At 46.6% G+C, this 17,771-nt stretch overlaps 1 protein-coding gene across 1 annotated transcript; it reads left to right on the top strand.

The window, feature by feature from the left end:
- LOC142464257 (L-lactate dehydrogenase A chain) lies at positions 1 to 17,286 on the top strand. The gene is made up of 8 exons (XM_075567678.1): positions 1 to 119; positions 11,218 to 11,355; positions 11,876 to 11,993; positions 12,916 to 13,089; positions 13,808 to 13,981; positions 15,058 to 15,175; positions 15,779 to 15,902; positions 16,405 to 17,286. Exons 2-8 carry the CDS (start codon positions 11,227 to 11,229, stop codon positions 16,567 to 16,569), a joined length of 1,002 nt encoding a protein of 333 aa, XP_075423793.1. The 5' UTR covers positions 1 to 119; positions 11,218 to 11,226; the 3' UTR covers positions 16,570 to 17,286.
- Positions 17,287 to 17,771: the final 485 nt, after the last annotated feature.

Below are 17,771 nucleotides of genomic sequence, written 5' to 3'. Positions count from 1 at the left end.
TGGGCACACCCCCACTGACGTCAGCACCCAGGGCGGCTATATAAAGCTCCCTCCCCTGCTCCCGTGCAGTATTGCAGCAGCACTGACAGTATACAGCAGCACTGACCGGCAGTATACAGGTAATTACAGCAGTAACCGCTGGGTTACATTAAATGCAGCCCCTCGGGGAGTGGGGGGCCTTATAAACCAGAGCACAGACCGGTCCTTACTAACCAGGCACAGACCGGTCCTTATAACCAGGCACAGACCGGTCCTTATAACCAGGCACAGGCCGGTCCTTATAACCAGAGCACAGACCGGTCCTTATAACCAGGCACAGACCGGTCCTTATAACCAGGCACAGGCCGGTCCTTATAACCAGGCACAGACCGGTCCTTATAACCAGGCACAGACCGGTCCTTATAACCAGGCACAGACCGGTCCTTATAACCAGGCACAGGCCCGTTCTGCCCCATATTGGGGTGCAAAGCCTCTGCTGGATCAGGACATGTCTGCTCTGGGTGAGAGGGGCAGAGCCCTGTGTGCGGCCGGGGCGCGGTAAATGGGGGTTGTTGCTGCTTTTAGGGGTGTGTGCAGCAGGGCTTCATATACAGTACCGGGGAGATATACCGGGGAGCCACCGGCTTAATGTGAATAGTTTTCTTTGCAAAACACTTCACTAGATATTCTATTTACTGCAGGGAAATAACACGCAGCTGCTCTGTATAGTGTGTGTGTGTGTGTGTGTGTGTGTGTGTGTGTGTGTTATATAGATAGAATATACATATATACACACACACACACACACACACACACACACACACACACTTTTAGGATCCCCAAGAAATTCCATATAGTAATTATGAAAGAATGGTGATTAAATACTAACTGGATAAATGTGTTTTTCTGCCATACTTATTTTATTATAATTTATATAGAATTGTGTGCATGCACACTATGTATGTGGGTGTGTGTGCATGCACACTATGTATGTGTGTGTGGGTGTGTGTGCATGCACACTATGTATGTGTGTGTGGGTGTGTGTGCATGCACACTATGTATGTGTGGGTGTGTGTGCATGCACACTATGTATGTGTGTGTGTGGGTGTGTGTGTGCATGCACACTATGTATGTGTGGGTGTGTGTGCATGCACACTATGTATGTGTGTGTGTGGGTGTGTGTGTGCATGCACACTATGTATGTGTGTGTATGTATGTATCTGGGTGTGTGTGTGTATGTATATACACATCGTAATAAAAAATATACACACACATACTTCCCTTGATGTTCTATTTTTATAACGCACATAAAAATACCATGTGTGCGCACATTCACATGCCTCAGCCAGGTCTGCAACCCTGCCATTCCCCATTATCTCTTAGTAATTTATAACATCCAATGTAATTTGCTGTCACCCAGAATGGGAGGTCAGTAGCAGATGTGCATGTTAACAGCTGCAGGCCAGTGGTTGGTGGACGTGCCTGTCTCTCACCCCCTCCTAGTACCCAGCACAGCATCCTGATGAGCATCATCGCCACTGGGAAGTGACTCAGAGCCGGGCCTGGTGCCGGAAGGAGTGGAACTGTCACTGCAGTGACTCTGTATCCCAGCTTGGGCCCGTAGTATAGTGGGTGCGCGCCTGTGCGAACGCTCGTGCATGTGACGCACTGTGTGTGTGTGTGTGTGTGTGTGTGTGTACGGACTGTGCTGCTGTGAGCGACAGGCTTGGTAGGGTACTTTGTGCGTCTCACTTGGGAAGCTACACACACACACACACACACACACACACACACACACACACACACACACACACACACACACACACACACACACACACACAGTCTTCGCCCGTATCACCCGGCTCCACGCTTGCTGCCGTGCGTGCAGACATAGCATACAATGGCTGGCTGACTATAGCCAATTATAAGTGATGCGCGCCCACTATTACGGGCCTTAGGCTGCGGCCAGCCTCGTGCGCTGTGGCCGGCTAGGTGCGCGCTTGCCTGGGGGCGCGGCCACGACATCACGGAGCTGGTTCGCCCTCACTGGGTGCACCGCTCACGTGACGCGCTCGCGAGCGGCAAAATCAAATGTACTTGCTCTGCAATCATCTTAACCACCGAGCAGGCGCTCGCTCACGCTGGCTACACACATTGCCTCAATGTGTTTCAGAGCGGTGAGTGCGCCCGCCTGCTCAGCGCCGCCGAGGCCTATGGCTACGCTTATAGTGCTGGTGACATCAGGCAACGGTTGCTTGAAAAATCAAGATGAGATGACTTCCAGAGATTGCGACCAAGCCATTGCGCTTACTATACGCGCACGCGACGTCGGCAATGCATTTGTTTTGACGTGACGTCGCGGCACTATGTGCAGCCTAAGGCCTCGCTCAGACAGGCTGCGTTGCGACGTGCGCGCACAACCTTTCGCAATTTCTGGTTCCGTGGGAGTTTTCAAACTGAAGACTCCACCGGCGGCAAAGTGCAGCGTTGTCACTGCGACATTTTGCTGCCACAACCAACATTTGGTGCTACTGTCGCGTGACGTGAGCTGGTTCAGCCAATAAAGGCGTACCAGCTCCGTGACCACCCCCTGCCACACCCCCGAACTCCGCGACCCAACTCCTGCAGTTTGAGCAGAGATCTCTGGGCTGCAGGAGTGCGCGGCGGAGGCGTGAACGTAAGCACGCCGACGTAGCAGCCTGTCTAAGCGAAGCCTATGGAGAGGCAGATGCATGCATACATGCATGCATACACTATTCACTGGGATATAGCACTAACGTGTCTTATTCTTGGATGTAGAAATCTGCCTCTAAGTCCCAGTGAGCTCATTACATTACTAGATCACTATAAATGGAGATCAGAGAGGACCTGGGCGGATTTGGCTCCAGGAAACACCGCTATCGTATACACAATGAGTCGTGGGTTTATTCCAATCTATACAACACTGAAAACCATGTATACCAATAAATGAATATCCGTTACCAATCCTGTGTTGGCAGCACCCCCACTTGTTGGCAGCACCCCCACATCTGTTAAGATTCATTGGTTTTGAAGGTCATGTCACTTGACTCCTCCCTCCCACAAAGCGGCGTTTGCCTTGCAGATTTTCATAGTTGGTCACAGAAAGCAGAATTATTCCTTTCATTTAATTTGTGATCAAACCCCTCTTCCCCCCCCCCCTCTCCCCCCCCCTCCCACATGGGGTCTATTTACTAAAGTCTATCAGCTGCAAAACTGGGGGAAACCCAGTGCAAAAACCAGCAGCATATTTACCCAGTAACCACATCCCGTCCAATGTGTGTTATTCCTGAGATAAATGTAGAGCAATTTTTTTGGACGGGTACACACTCTTACAGGAGATGCTCAGGGCGCAGGATCCGAACATTAAGGGTTAAACTGAAAGGCGCGGGGTGGGGGAAGGGCTGCTTTAAGAAAGAAACTGATGTTTGTTAAACGTATAAACGTAAGTGATGCAAAATATATCTGGACTGTCGCTGACAAAATGGAAGGAGTTGCAATCTCTGAGGGGTTTCATCTAGTTGAGTATTAGGCAGCTGATTTTATTTGAGACTTTATCACGTTAACGCTGCGAGGAAATTCCCAGCGCTCGAGCTTGTTGGTTCCTGATGAGATTTGGAAGCCGCTGGATACAAGCTGCGTGTTCTTCTATTCTCAGGAGCTAATACAGCCTGCAGCTGGGGCGCGCCAGGAAGCCAAACGGGCAACGTGTTACCTCCTGGGAATTCTGATCCCCCCCCCCCCACACACTCTGGGAAGTGTTTGAATTTCTATTTAACACGGCTGTACATTTAGTCCATAGCAGTTAATGGAGCATACGCCCTCCCTAAAAAACCCTATTTTCCCATTTGGTTGGAAGCAGCGGGGCCTCGGGAGCTGGACCGTGTTACCTTCAGCTCCTGGACCCCCTGCTCCCCGGGACACATCCGTAGGGGGTGCGAGTAGCCGCTCTGCATGGTTAAATTATGACGTCACTGCTTCCTATTGTGACATTTAAACCACCATTATGATAGCCCCAACTATTCCAGCCAGAACTGCTACCAAGGACCCCTTACAGGTAAGGCTAAGGCCCCGGTCTCTCCGCTGTAACGCGCGCCCGCGCTTTTGGCGGCGAGTTCAGCCGATTCCCCGGTCTGCAGCTCACTGCAGGAGCAGAGACCGGGGGGGGGCGTGACGGGGGCGTGGCCGCGCCCCCTCTTCTCATTTTCTCGGTGTAAGATTATAGTAGGCGCGCACGCGAGACGGAGCGCATGTCGTCGCATGCTCCTATCGCCCGAGCGATGGGTGCACTGAGAGGCGATTGGGGAGGCGTGGCAGACGCGCCACATAGGCTGACCCACTCACGTGAGGCGGCCACCGTGCGAAAAACCCCAAAATGATTTGCCTTTTGAAAGATCTGCCGTGCGGTCGCTCTGCATCGCGATCGCTCGCACTATGGCGTATCGGCTGCTGCACTTTGTTCGTACAGCTCGTGGAATCGCACGCACTGTCGCGCTTACTATAATCGCGGCCTTTGCATACAATGCTTCCATTGCAGCCAGGGGTTCTGGGTAAGGACATGCAAATGAGCACTCTGTCAACTTTTGCTTCTTGTCCATTTGTAGAAGTAGCAATGAAAGGCAACATGTAATGTGGGCCCACAACTTGGTTTGCAATCTCATGTAAATATGTGCTTTGCGTGGCATGCAGGACTCAGTACTCCCACCTTAACCGTTCAGCTATTGGTGTCGCAGCCACTTGGCATCATTCAGCGTCTGCGTGCTCAGCCCTCAGCCCCTTCTGGCAGACACAGAATTACACACAGAGCAGGAAGCTAATGGAAGATGTATGTGTAGCTTTATTTATATAACGCCCACAGTGTACTCGGAGCTTTACAAAGACAATACAGTACAGGGATTTATAATACATTAAGTGCAACAAAGTCAGATAATAGGAATTGGACATCCATGCCCCGGAGAGCTTACAATCTAAGCGGTATGTAGTGAGACTAGGGCCTCGTCCAGGGTGACGCTGAGCGGCGCTTGCCGCAATGAAACACATTGCTGCAATGTGTGTGGCCAGCGTGAGCGAGCGCCTGTGCATTCACATGGTGCTTGGCTGCTTGCAGAGCAAGCAAATTTGATTTGCATGCTCGTTGGCGCGTCACGTGAGCGGCTCAAACATGCTCTGTGAGTTACCTCCCACCCCCCCTCCCGCGCACCTAGCCGGCCACAAATCACCTGGCAGAGCACGTGACGTCACCGGGCGCCAGCTCGCTCGCTCGCTCCCTGCCTGGCCTCGGCCTTAAGGCCCCACTGCATCAGTCAGCGCGCCCGCACTGCAGACAGGCGGCGCGCTGAGGCAAGGGACCGCTACCTGCAGTTTGTAGGGAGCTGGAGGGGGCATGGCTTGAGCGGAGGGTCCGTCCGCCCACCCCAAAACACAGCTTTCCTTCCCTGCTCCCCTCCACTTGCACTCACACACAGGCAAAAATACACACGGGGGTGAATCGGAGCAGGGGGTGAATCGGAAGGGGGGATCGGAGCAGGGGGGGGGTGAATCGGAAGGGGGGGATCGGAGCTTCTGGGATCCAATCCGTGATTGGTTCCCTTGCATGCCACGTGACGCGGCACTCGCCGAAATCACAAGTTCCTTGTAGCTCCGGCTGGCTGACGCGTCACAGCACGCAGTCAGCCACGCCGGAAGGAGCCAGCGGGGACAACCAGAACGGAGGCAAGCAGCTGGTGGCCCGCGGCCGCAGTGGGACCAAAGCCTAAGAGACCGTATATGAGGGAGTAAGTGCAGTAGATCAGGGCTACGCAAGCTTTTATCTGCGACCGTCCCCCCCCGTCCCCTCCCTTACCTTGTCTCCGGCGTTTCTGACGTCATGACGCGCAACGACATTTGATGCCGCGTTGCCATGTAGACGCATTGCCAGAAGCCGCCGGAGACGAGGTAAGGGAACTTGCAGAGGCCTCACGCACTCCCTGGCATTTAATTTTAAAGGCTTTGGGGAAGGGGGGCTTCTGTAAGCGCCCCTGTCCCCCAGTCTGCGCACCCCTGCTGTAGATGGAAGTGATGCCTCAGAACTGCGCTGTTCGTCTTCCCATTGAGCATACCTCCGAGGCATTATTCTAGTTTTTGGCTGTCGGGGTAGAGAGAGGGGTTATGGGTAAGGCCTATCTAAGCTCCCAAAATCCCCTGGCTGTGAACCTTAAAACGTAAAATTATTTTATTTTAATCCTATTAATATTTGTACGATATGTCTTTAAACAAATTCATCTTGTAACGCAGCCATATTTTAGAGACATTAACAATTGAATGAAGGTGTGACAGTCACAGAATCACCCACAGATAGTACATTTGTGGTGCACACCACATTAACATTATATTTATATTTTATACAGTGATGATATAACGTGAAAAACCATAGGTGATATAGGTGACACAAATTAAAATAAACAACAACAATTTTAAAATCCCACGTGGTGTTAACTAGTCTTAACCCTTATCCCCCCGTGACATTCAGCGCGGCTGTGTGCAGGCCGGCAGCAGCCTGCAGTATACACAAGTTGTTTGAGTGAATGAGGGAAATCCCTACTTCTAGCCTCACACATGAATGCTGTTAATAATAACAGCCCAGCTCTAACATCGCTGGCAAGTATTCCTAGGGAAGTGGCAAGACACACTTTCCCCTGACGAAGCTCCGCCCGGAGAGAAACGCGTAGGGCGTGGGCGTAGTGACACGGTGACGTCACGACACGGGGTGTGACTGACTCAGTCACTGCTGAGACTCATACAGCAGCGTCGCTGTTACGGAGATCTGAGGGCTCAGACTGGCAGCGTTTGTAGCTAAGTATCTTGTTGCTACAATTTTGAGTGTTTATATTGCAACAATTGCTGAATGTATCACTAGAATAGGTTTTCCCTAGTAATACTTGGCAGCGATGTTAGAGCTGGGCTGTGATTATTAACAGCATTCATATGTGAGGCTAGAAGTAGGGATTTCCCTCATTCACTCATAAACAACTTGTGTATACTGCAGGCTGCTGCCGGCCTGCACACAGCCGCGCTGAATGTCACGGGGGGATAAGGGTTAAGACTGTTAGCTTTGTAATCAACTATTTCTGTTATAACTTTATGACAAATACATCACTAACAATAGGTTTTCCCAGTGCAACTTGCCAGCGATGTTAGAGCTCGGCGTTACGTGTAACAGGATTCATATGTGAGTTTAGCAACAGGGACTTCCACTTATTTCTGAGTAATACTTGGTGCATTGCAGTCTATTACTTACCTTCGTTGGATATATATGGTCATCAGATTGGGCTAAAATAGCTATATTAATTACAATCTTATATATGAGTCATCTATGTGGATAAAACTTCATGATATTAGGGCTGTTTATTTATCACAGCTGTGAAGTATATTGACTTACCCTCATGGTGACTAGTTAACACCACGTGGGATTTTAAAATTGTTGTTGTTTATTTTAATTTGTGTCACCTATATCACCTATGGTTTTTCACGTTATATCATCACTGTATAAAATATAAATATAATGTTAATGTGGTGTGCACCACAAATGTACTATCTGTGGGTGATTCTGTGACTGTCACACCTTCATTCAATTGTTAATACTATTAGCATTAAGTACATAGGCAGCACCCATTTATGTCTTAACTAATTGTTTAACAAACTCTCATTAATATTGATCAAGTGAGCGGTGTGGCTCTCCTATTGTGTCATATTTTAGAGACCCTGTAAAAAGGATTTTGTGTGGTCGTAGTCTCAGGGGTTAATACCCTTAATAGACTGACCTGAATTTCTGGGAGCGGTTTCCTGCGTCTCGCGGTTCTAATCATTGTTACAGGTCATTCGGTAGCATTGTGATGAATGGTTTCAGCTGTAAGCAGTAACTGTCCGCTAATATTTACTGATCATTAAACCGGTCTCCACACCTACTTTATACAGTATCGGACACTTCTGTATTTTTGGAAACAAAGCCTGTACATATTACAGTACCTGCGCTCCTCCCTTTGGGAGTATGCTGCTGGTAAAAGGATCGGCCTTACATATATGGGAAACAAAAGGACAGATTCTGCGCTCCTATGAATTTGGGTTAAAATATACTAGTGACGTTTACATTTAGAACCCAAGTCTGTCACAGAGGAGTCATTTGGTTGCATCTTTGGATCAAAACATGATTCAAGCCACCAACCTCATCCCGGTATCACCTCATTAGCGGGTACCTACATGGAATATGTCATTTCTTATTGTCCTAATGGACTACACTTTGAAGTATGTAAAAGTGCCCTGATGGGGTTAAGTAAATGAAGCATATCCTTATTTGTCATTTAGTGCAATTAAAAGCTGGCCAAAGCCAGTATCCTAGTTCCCTTATTGTAGAAGTCAGCTGTGGGTGCGCAAAATATTAACACGTACACATATTTCTCTCTGTCAGCCTTAAACATTCACCTGCCCTTCAGTGGAGGGTGATGTATAGACTGACAATGGGGTGTATTTTTGGAAAATTGGTAGGGTCTCTCTCCTGAAGGGAGGAGCCACACACCTCCAGGGAACTGCTCAGTGAAGCAGAAACCGGCTGAGCCAATGAAATTGTTCTTTATTTTCCACTTATGTATTTTTGCTCCTCACATGTAGAGATACCCACAGTGTTTGTGCTATTCCACCGGTAGTGGCAAATTATGCATTTTATTATTATTATTATTATTATTATTATTATTATTTTTTACTCCGGATTGAAGCAGCGCCAGAGCTGAACTTTATTAATTTCCACTCAGGGGACCCCTGCTTCAAGAGATACCTCTGTAGGGGCTGCCGGTAGCCGCTCAACTATCAGGGTTCACATGGTGGAGTTTCAAAGCTCCCACGCCCTATGGGCCAATAGGAAGCTGTGATGTCATCCGGTTCGGCTTCCTATTGGTCCACGTGAAGCGGCAGCTTTAAACGTTAAACCCCAGCTAGCCATGGAAGTCTGAATCTGCGGAAGCAGGGGGACCCCGGGGCTGAAATTAATGGGGTTCAGGTCTGGAGACCCCCTGCTTCAATCCAGTGTTAAATAAATGAAACCGCCCTGAATGACTTCTTGTAAATACCAGGAAGTATGCTACCTTTAATGGTGAGCATCATGGGAACCAGGAGCCCCCTTAAGCCCCCGTTTCTGCTCTGTGGACCCTCTACTTCCCAACCTGGTAAAAAAAAAAAAATAAATGCGGGGGGCGGGGGGACTGCGGCTTCAAGTACATTGTACAGTATCTGCTGATTCATGGAGGTGTCAAGGCAGCATGGAAGCTATTTAGTGCAGGGTGTATTATATAAGTGGGACTGACCTCTGAAGTGGGAGACCCTGGTATAATAAATTAGGAGGCTATGTATCCAGGCAACTTTGGAGCAAAGAAGGAGTTTGAATGCGTTGCACCATGTTTTTGGCGCACAGCTGCGTCAAATTTAAGAGTCTCTTGTATCGGATGCAGATGGTTCTGCCACCTTCAACATGGTGGCTTTCCTGAGATGGTTCTGCCACCTCCAACATGGCGGCTTTCCTGACACCGATTTGAAGGGGGGGTAAATGATGGACAGATATGCAGAATGTTATGCACCTCGTTATAATCTGTGCCATGTAACTCCGCCTCCTTGTAACACTCCCCAAATCTAAAAAAAATGGAGCCAAGTTCTTCATGCATAGGATGAAAATTATGCCATTTGCAACAATATTGCATCAACATTGCCTTGCTACATTCACTTTACTATTCCACTATAGCAGAATAAAACCATCACTAACCCAAATCCGCTGACTATTCTATAGATAACTGCTTGGTGGTAAAATATTGCATGGATTGATGTATAACTTGCAGTGAATGCAAGCAGATATCTACTGTGTACATTATTTACATCAGTCATTTAACTAATGTTCCTCTAGCCATTTTGGAGGTTTGGATAGGAATAAATATAATGCAGCCTTATTTGTAGGGTTCTTCAACGGACGTGTCACTGGCCAAATCCCATCTTCAAAGGGTCTTTGTGTCCATTCGGTCCCCAGTAATTACATACCAGTTGCTTAAGCTTCTAAGGGCAGTTCTTAAAATGGAAACCCGCTCATCTGTACCATGCGAGGCTTAATATAATGTAAATATAATATATGTAAAAATGATTCTTTGTAATTGAATACGTAGGATCCGACCCTTTTGGAAAACTAGTTGAAGGGCCTTGTTTGTTCTTGTGGGTATGAATGGGCGAGAGATAAATATGTGGTGTCCCTTCATTGCTAAAAGTATTATTCATATTATATTGGTTCTACCAATTGTATAGCCTGAGGTTCCCAGAAGTTCTGTAGCCTGCACTGGACTGTGCTCGACATCCTAAGGTGCAGAGTAGCACGGTCCCTAAAAACACGATCAGGTGATGAAAGTTCTAGACGAAGATTTCTCAGTGAAGGACGTAGATCAGCGGGCACTGCTAGCAAAAAGACGATGAGGCTGGACTGCGCTAAAAAATGCCTTTATTTAACCCATGAGCAAAAATCGGATAAAAAGGAGGGAGATAACCCCCCCCCCCCTGTGCGCTCTAACGCATTTCATCCGTGGGGCTTTCTCGCGTTGAGCGCACGGGGGTGGGGGGGTTTATCTCCCTCCTTTTTATCCGATTTTTGCTCATGGTTTAAATAAAGGCATTTTTTAGCGCAGTCCAGCCTAATCGTCTTTTTGCTAGCCGTGCCCGCTGATCTACGTCCTTCACTGAGAAGTCTTCGTTTATTCATCCCAAACAGCTTGGAGCACGCCTAGCCGGACGGAGCAGCACAGTTGGAGTAAGTGACTCCCTTGTTTTTTCCTACTAGCCACATATGCGGGATTTATATGTAGAGAGACCGCCTTCGGTCAGCCCTCCGTTTACCGCTAGGATACTCCCATATTAGGGGTGAAGTCAGGAGACTTTGCTTGTATTATATGTTCATACTACTATCTTCACTCCTTATTGTCCGGAGCTGTTTGCAATAAGTATATGGACTGCATATCCCTGGATTGTATACTCTGCAGCACACGTTAAGTTGAGGGGCTCATCCCTACCAACATTTTTTTTCTGATGCAAGTTCTAGGATTAAGTCCATCCAGAGTATGTAACCTCGTGTAGTATTGTTGGGAGAGAAGGCTACAAGTTAATGTGTAACACACGGATCAGACTCTTTACAAGAGGAATACAAGTATTTTCTGTTTACTTTAGCTGTACAAGATGGCAAGCATGAAGGACAAACTGATCCACAACGTGGTGAAAGAGACCTCCTCTCCCCCGCACAACAAGATCACCATCGTTGGCGTTGGTGCGGTTGGCATGGCCTGTGCCATCAGCATCCTGCAAAAGGTAACACTGCTGGGTCATTGGGGTGCTTAGTAGGTACCAGTCACACTACTTTTACATTCTCAGTGAAGGATGTTTACCGGAGATGTTCATAGTCTTCAATGAACAAATCTCACTGAAAGATTTATCCGCACTATGACTTGGTAAAGGTGAATCTTTATTATTTATTATTATTATTATTAATGGGAGTGTCCAATTGCACTCATTTCAAATGGCAAACCAGCATTCGATTATGTTTGGACTTTGATAAATCCTCATTTATCAGTGGTAGGAAACCGTAGTCTTGAAAACCCAAACTATGAGAAGATGCACCTATGAATGAAGATATAAAATGACTTATTGGTGAGGTGGGGTTACTTAGATGTTATGATGTTGGCCGTGAATGCAAAGGTGTGTGGTGTGTGTTATCTTTGTGGCAATCGCATCATCTGATTGTGCCGTTTCAGAGTGTGCTTGATAACGAGATTATACTAAAACCTACCTTTCCCTGCACAATTAAACGAAACTAATCTCCCCTTCTCAGGACTTGGCGGATGAACTTGCTCTTGTTGATGTGATTGAAGACAAGCTGAAAGGGGAGATGATGGATCTGCAGCATGGCAGCCTCTTCCTACGTACACCAAAGATCGTCTCTGGGAAAGGTTGGTTCATCTCCTGTACTCCAGAGCGGATACAGACTTCTGCATTAATCTTCTAATGAACAATAAGGCCGCGATTATAGTGAGCACGATTTCGTGCGCTGCACGATCAACGTGCAGCAGCTCGGTCAGGCTGGCCATGGTGCACGCGGGCGTGATGAGCAAGCGCGCCGCGGATTTGTTCAAAAGACAATGAATTTTGTACTTTTGCACGACAGCCGTGTCACGTGAGCGGTTCAGCCAATGAGGGCGAACCAGCCTGGTGACGCGTCCGCCACGCCGCCCCATCGCCTCAATCCTAAGCGCACACATCGCTCGGGCGACAGACTCGCGTGACGCAATGCGCTCCGTCGTGCCTCTACTATAATCTCAGCCTAGGTGCCTGAGCAGCCGATCGAAGGACACATGCAACGTTGCAGCTCCACTGACCATGTTCAGAAATAGATGTCCATTACTCTCCTGCCATTCTAGTTGACCTGGAAGAAGCACAAGAGGAGACTAGTCGTACATCGGGCAAATGAGACATACTGGCTGTGCTTACTTGGTGCTGCTATTTCATACGGCTCCTTACAGCTTAATGTCACTTGTTGAACATCACAAACCAAAAGGCTACTATTCAGGCAGCTGAACCCCATTTCTTGTATATTACTTATTATTTTCTTGCACTGCAGTGTATGCTTCATTTTGGATTTAATAGTGCAGGCTTAAAATAGATTGTTTTGGCTATTGCACAAGGAGATAGGGACTTGTTAAAGGTCACAAGGTTAACACCGTGGTTGCCTTTACTATGGCTTTGAAGGAACCATGGCTTTGAAGGAGGGGACCGCTAATCCACGTCAGTCATTGCATTTTAGTGGATCGGCTCAGCTGCGCTGTAACTAGCTGCGCTGTAACTAGCTGCGCTGTAACTAGCTGCGCTTCACAGATTACAGTGTTACTGCAAACTCCAAGCTGGTCGTGGTCACTGCCGGGGCCCGGCAGCAGGAGGGAGAGAGCCGCTTGAACCTGGTGCAACGCAACGTGAACATCTTCAAATTCATCATTCCCAACATTGTCAAGTACAGCCCCAACTGCATGCTGCTTGTGGTCTCCAACCCCGGTGAGTGCCGGTCCCATATAAGGTGTATTATTATTATGTGCTGGTCCCATATAAGGTGTATGGAGATAATAATAATAATAATAATAATAATAATATCTGTAGGATCCACATGTCTTTCATGCCTTTGGGGTCTGGATTGAAGCGCTTGAGGTGCTTTTTGGGGGAAAAGGGCATAAATTGAATTTGAAACAAAGAATGGGACAGCAGAGACTAACCACTTGGCCAAATAAACTGCCTATATTCCTGTCTGCGGTAAAACCTCTATTTTGATCACTGGCTTTATTTCATACATAGCCTTAGATTTATCCCAAGCATTGCTTTCCTCCCATCCCTGTATGAGCCGCTACCAACTCTGGTGAGAAGCTATTCCACCAATCCACCACCTTGTCTGAAGTATCACATTTACCCCAAACCTGCCACCTCCAGAATATGGCCTCTTGTCCTAGAACTCTTCTCGAAAATACGCTTCCCATCTGTACCGTGTTAACTCTTTGCATGGTTTGACTGTTCCCATCCTATCCAACATCTCTTCCGCAAGCTGTACCTGTAGCTTCTCCTATAATGGCAGCTCCCTCAGTGCAGAACTGTTTCTTTAACTCCGTGTAAGGCTATCCTATACCTGTTCATTTGACACTGATGCATTGTGGTAGCTGTTTGGGCTTTATTGGAATGATCACCTATATATTTACTCCCCCCCCCCTCCCCCCTCTCTGCTCAGTGGACATTTTGACGTATGTGGCCTGGAAAATTAGTGGCTTCCCCAAACATCGGGTCATTGGCAGCGGCTGTAATCTGGATTCTGCCCGTTTCCGTTACCTCATGGGCGAGAAGTTTGGTATCCACGCCCTGAGCTGTCATGGGTGGGTCATTGGCGAGCATGGAGACTCCAGTGGTGAGTGTGAACCTTATACTACCTTTTTTTTATTTTGTTTTTTTTTTTAACTAGCAACAAGGACACTGTTAAACTGGTCTGAAACTCCAGTAACACTATATACATGATCTATATTTGTCTGCTTTGCAAAGGTCACTAATGTAATACAAGTAGGTCAGACACTCTGGCCTTAACCCAAAGGAGTCAAGAAAGCGGCAAGAGATGCCAGTGATAAAACGCTGCGTTCCTCGGCCGTGCCCAATGAGAAGAAATGTTAACCCTGTTGCTGCCAGAAACTAGTCCTTGTAACAGAATACCAGAAGGTGCTGAATCTAACCACTTGCTAATATATCGCAGAACTAGAAAGTATTACGTTCCCTTTAGAAGGCAATTCCTCACTTACATATTTCAATAGTGTGTTTTTATAAGGCCTCTAGTCCGTTCCCTCCCACCACTACTAACGCTTTTTTGAGGTGGGCGACAATTAATTGTAATGAACTTTGTAAATCGGCATATTTTGGGTCATCTTTCTACGATGTGCTACACGCTCAGGCAAATATTACATATCTAGGCTTAAAACGGCCCTGTCTATCCTTCCAAAGACATCCGACATCAGAAAATCATGGCTCCCATTTATAGCCACTAATGGGTTAATTGTAAACACACTATGTGGAACTACAATAAAGCAGAAATTGGGAAATATAAGCTCGCAAGACTGTTACAAGATCATTGAATTACGGTATGTGCTGTGATCATACAGGACAGGGGTGGCCAACCCCAGTCCTCAAGGGCCATCAACAGGTCCGGTTTAAAGGATATTTCTGCTTCAGCCACCTGTGCTGAAGCAGGGATATTCTGAATACTGTTACGGGCCTGTTGGTGGCCCTGGCGGACTGGAATTGGCCATCCCTGATTTAGGACTTCACTTCTGCATACATCATTGCAGAACCCCATGATCATAACAAGTGTGTTTATTCTTATGGCCAATGCCACTTGTAGGCCTCCTGAGTGGAACGTGGACAGTAAGTGATGGATTTGCTGTCCCCTATACCCATCATTCCTCGTCCTTGTGTGTTTAATGACTTTCCTTTTCTCAGTGCCCGTCTGGAGTGGGGTTAATGTTGCTGGAGTGTCTCTGAAGACTCTGAATCCGGACATGGGAACGGAAGCAGACAAGGAGAACTGGAAGGAAGTTCATAAGCAGGTGGTGGACAGGTAACTACATTCAGACCCATGGCAGCTGCAACTTAACAATGAAATGCGTGACACAATGTGTCTGTCTTCCACCAGCAGGTGTGCAAATCTGTCCAGCATAACTCCCAATATTTTTAGAACCATACGGAAGACACTAAATGATTCATCTTGAATAAACCGAAGTTTGCAAACACACCGTACCTAGGTTTCAGATTCCCTTATGAGTAATAAATAGTGTAATAGAGCTGTGGTTTCAGTTGAGATGACCAGACAGTCTCTTGTATGTCTACATACAAAAGCACAATAATAACAATCTTGTGACATTGCAGATAACGCTCACAAATGTAGGTGACTGACAGAGCAGGCAGCAAATGTTCCCTCTTTCTTAAATTGCAGTTTACAGACCGGATTACATAAATTACAATGCAAGGGTGTTCTCTTTGGCCACTAGCAAACACAGCAATTTGTCGGACCACATATAGGTCTGCTTAACCACACAAGTAAAAGGTTCTAAATAGACACCAGGACTACAGTCCCAGATAGAGACATCTGATTTTGAACAAGGAGAAACCACAATAAAATGCAATGTGTTTTGTTATTGAAAAACAATCTCTTTGACCGTAGTGCCTACGAGGTTATCAAACTGAAGGGCTACACATCTTGGGCCATCGGTCTCTCCGTGGCAGATCTTGCTGAATCAATCATGAAAAATCTTAGACGCGTGCATCCAATTTCTACAATGATTAAGGTAAATCACACAATTCTGTTGCTGACGGCTTTCCGGAGTGTAGGCAATTCCTTCTTCCAGATATTTGGATAATAGACTCTGCATGTGTTGTGGATTTAGGCCCTGAACCAGTGTATGCTAATAGTTAAACAGCAATGCAATTACCTAGTCATATCCCAATTACTTAATTTAGGTAATCTGCTCAAGGCTTCTATTAATACAACATGCAATAAATTAAGTGATTGGTGTAATACACCAGCAGGGCAAATGCTTCCTGCAGCCAATTAATAGCAAAAATACAGACTACAGTAAAGTCTGCAGTAAATCATGGCTTGGACTTTGAGAATACAGCACATTATCGGTCTATTACGTCATGGAAACAACCAGCATTTCTTCTTCAAACCACCTTTGTATATTAGATTAGACCTTCAGCCGATAGACCTATCGTGCCTCTAATATTCATCATACAACTAGGAACAATGACCTGGAAACTCAATCCCCTATATGTGATTCTTTCTTCCAGGGCATGTATGGTGTGAACGATGAAGTCTTCCTCAGCGTCCCGTGTGTTCTGGGAAACTTGGGCATCACAGACGTGGTGAACATGACCCTGAAGTCTGACGAAGAGGCCCGTTTAAGGAAGAGCGCAGACACTCTCTGGGGCATCCAGAAGGAATTGCAGTTTTAAACTGCACTGTAATGTTCATTGTCTGTGTGTTTGCACTTTTCAAGTAGGTCAAATCCATCGTATTGTGATCTCCCATATTTGTGAAACCCGTTCAGTGAGGGGGCAGCAAAGTAATGCGTTGCAGGCTCCTATGGTGCAGGAAGGGTTAGTTTGAGGCCAATGAAAAAGCAAATTAATTATTGATTGTGGCAAGACCTTTTTGTGTTCTTCAAAAGACACCACACTATCACAGCCAGATAGAAAAATCTCAGAAGTCCCACCTTACCTTCTTTCTGTCCTTTTTGACCAAGCCGATAAGCTCCACGTAGAGTTTCTCCAATGCATCTTTCCTTCTCAATGGATGCCACAGGACTACTTGACCCAGTCAGGGAAACATTACTAGTGCAGAGAATTGTCAGTAGTATTCGTTTATCGTACTCCGGAGTGTGATTGAACCTAAGGTTATTTATAGTTCTGTATTAAGTGGTCCGTTGATAAATTGGTTGGAGAACACTTTCATGGTACCAATTGTAACCTAGCCCAGGGGGGTTCTCAACTCCAGTTGGCGTTGAGAACCCCTGACAAGCCATAACCACCAGTGTGGGTTCTATTTGTCGTGTGTAATTCCCTGGAAAAAACACAAATTCCTGTATTTACACCTGAGAATGTATGTTGTGTATGAACAACTGTTAAAAATGAAAGGCAACACATTTTTGGTTTAAATGAAATACGAAATACTACTGGTGTGTGGGTGTTTTATTTTTATTTATAACCATTTTCAATGGCCCACCAACATGACTACACATTGGGCTTAAATGTTATTCAAGTAACAGTAGCAGAGTAACTATTTTTCAGCTATAAAGGAAACTAAAGCTGTATAACCAGCAAGAGCACCGCATTTCCACCTAAAATCAGCAATCTCCTCCAGCAACCTAAAGGCGTTTAACTTGTATGTTAGTATCTGTCTCCCTGACATACGCCTGCTTCACCGGTTAGCTGGGCTCTGGTGAGAGCTCCACTTTAACTTCCCACACGTCGTGTTTCAAACGCTTCTCTTCAACGGAGCTTCAGATTATAAATAAAGAGGGTTGAAAAGGCTAATACAATATCTATTACATGAAGTAGACAGACTGCTGCTTTAGTCTATTCTCACAGCTTTGGTACTTCTGCTGCCATTAAACCACTGGTGTAATATTGGAAACGATGTAGGACAACATCCCCCA

Source organism: Ascaphus truei, chromosome 12 (genome assembly GCF_040206685.1).
Source record: "Ascaphus truei isolate aAscTru1 chromosome 12, aAscTru1.hap1, whole genome shotgun sequence".
In the NCBI taxonomy this organism is placed as follows: domain Eukaryota; kingdom Metazoa; phylum Chordata; class Amphibia; order Anura; family Ascaphidae; genus Ascaphus; species Ascaphus truei.
Note: the sequence above shows the minus strand (reverse complement) of the source record. Positions and strands in the feature narration are given on the sequence as shown.

Excerpts from the sequence above, each read along its gene's own strand:
- LOC142464257 (XM_075567678.1), top strand. The coding sequence starts at position 11,227 with ATGGCAAGCATGAAGGACAAACTGATCCACAACGTGGTGAAAGAGACC. Across the intron at positions 11,356-11,875 it reads CCATCAGCATCCTGCAAAAG|GACTTGGCGGATGAACTTGC; the intron begins GTAACACTGCTG and ends TCCCCTTCTCAG. Across the intron at positions 13,982-15,057 it reads CGAGCATGGAGACTCCAGTG|TGCCCGTCTGGAGTGGGGTT; the intron begins GTGAGTGTGAAC and ends TCCTTTTCTCAG.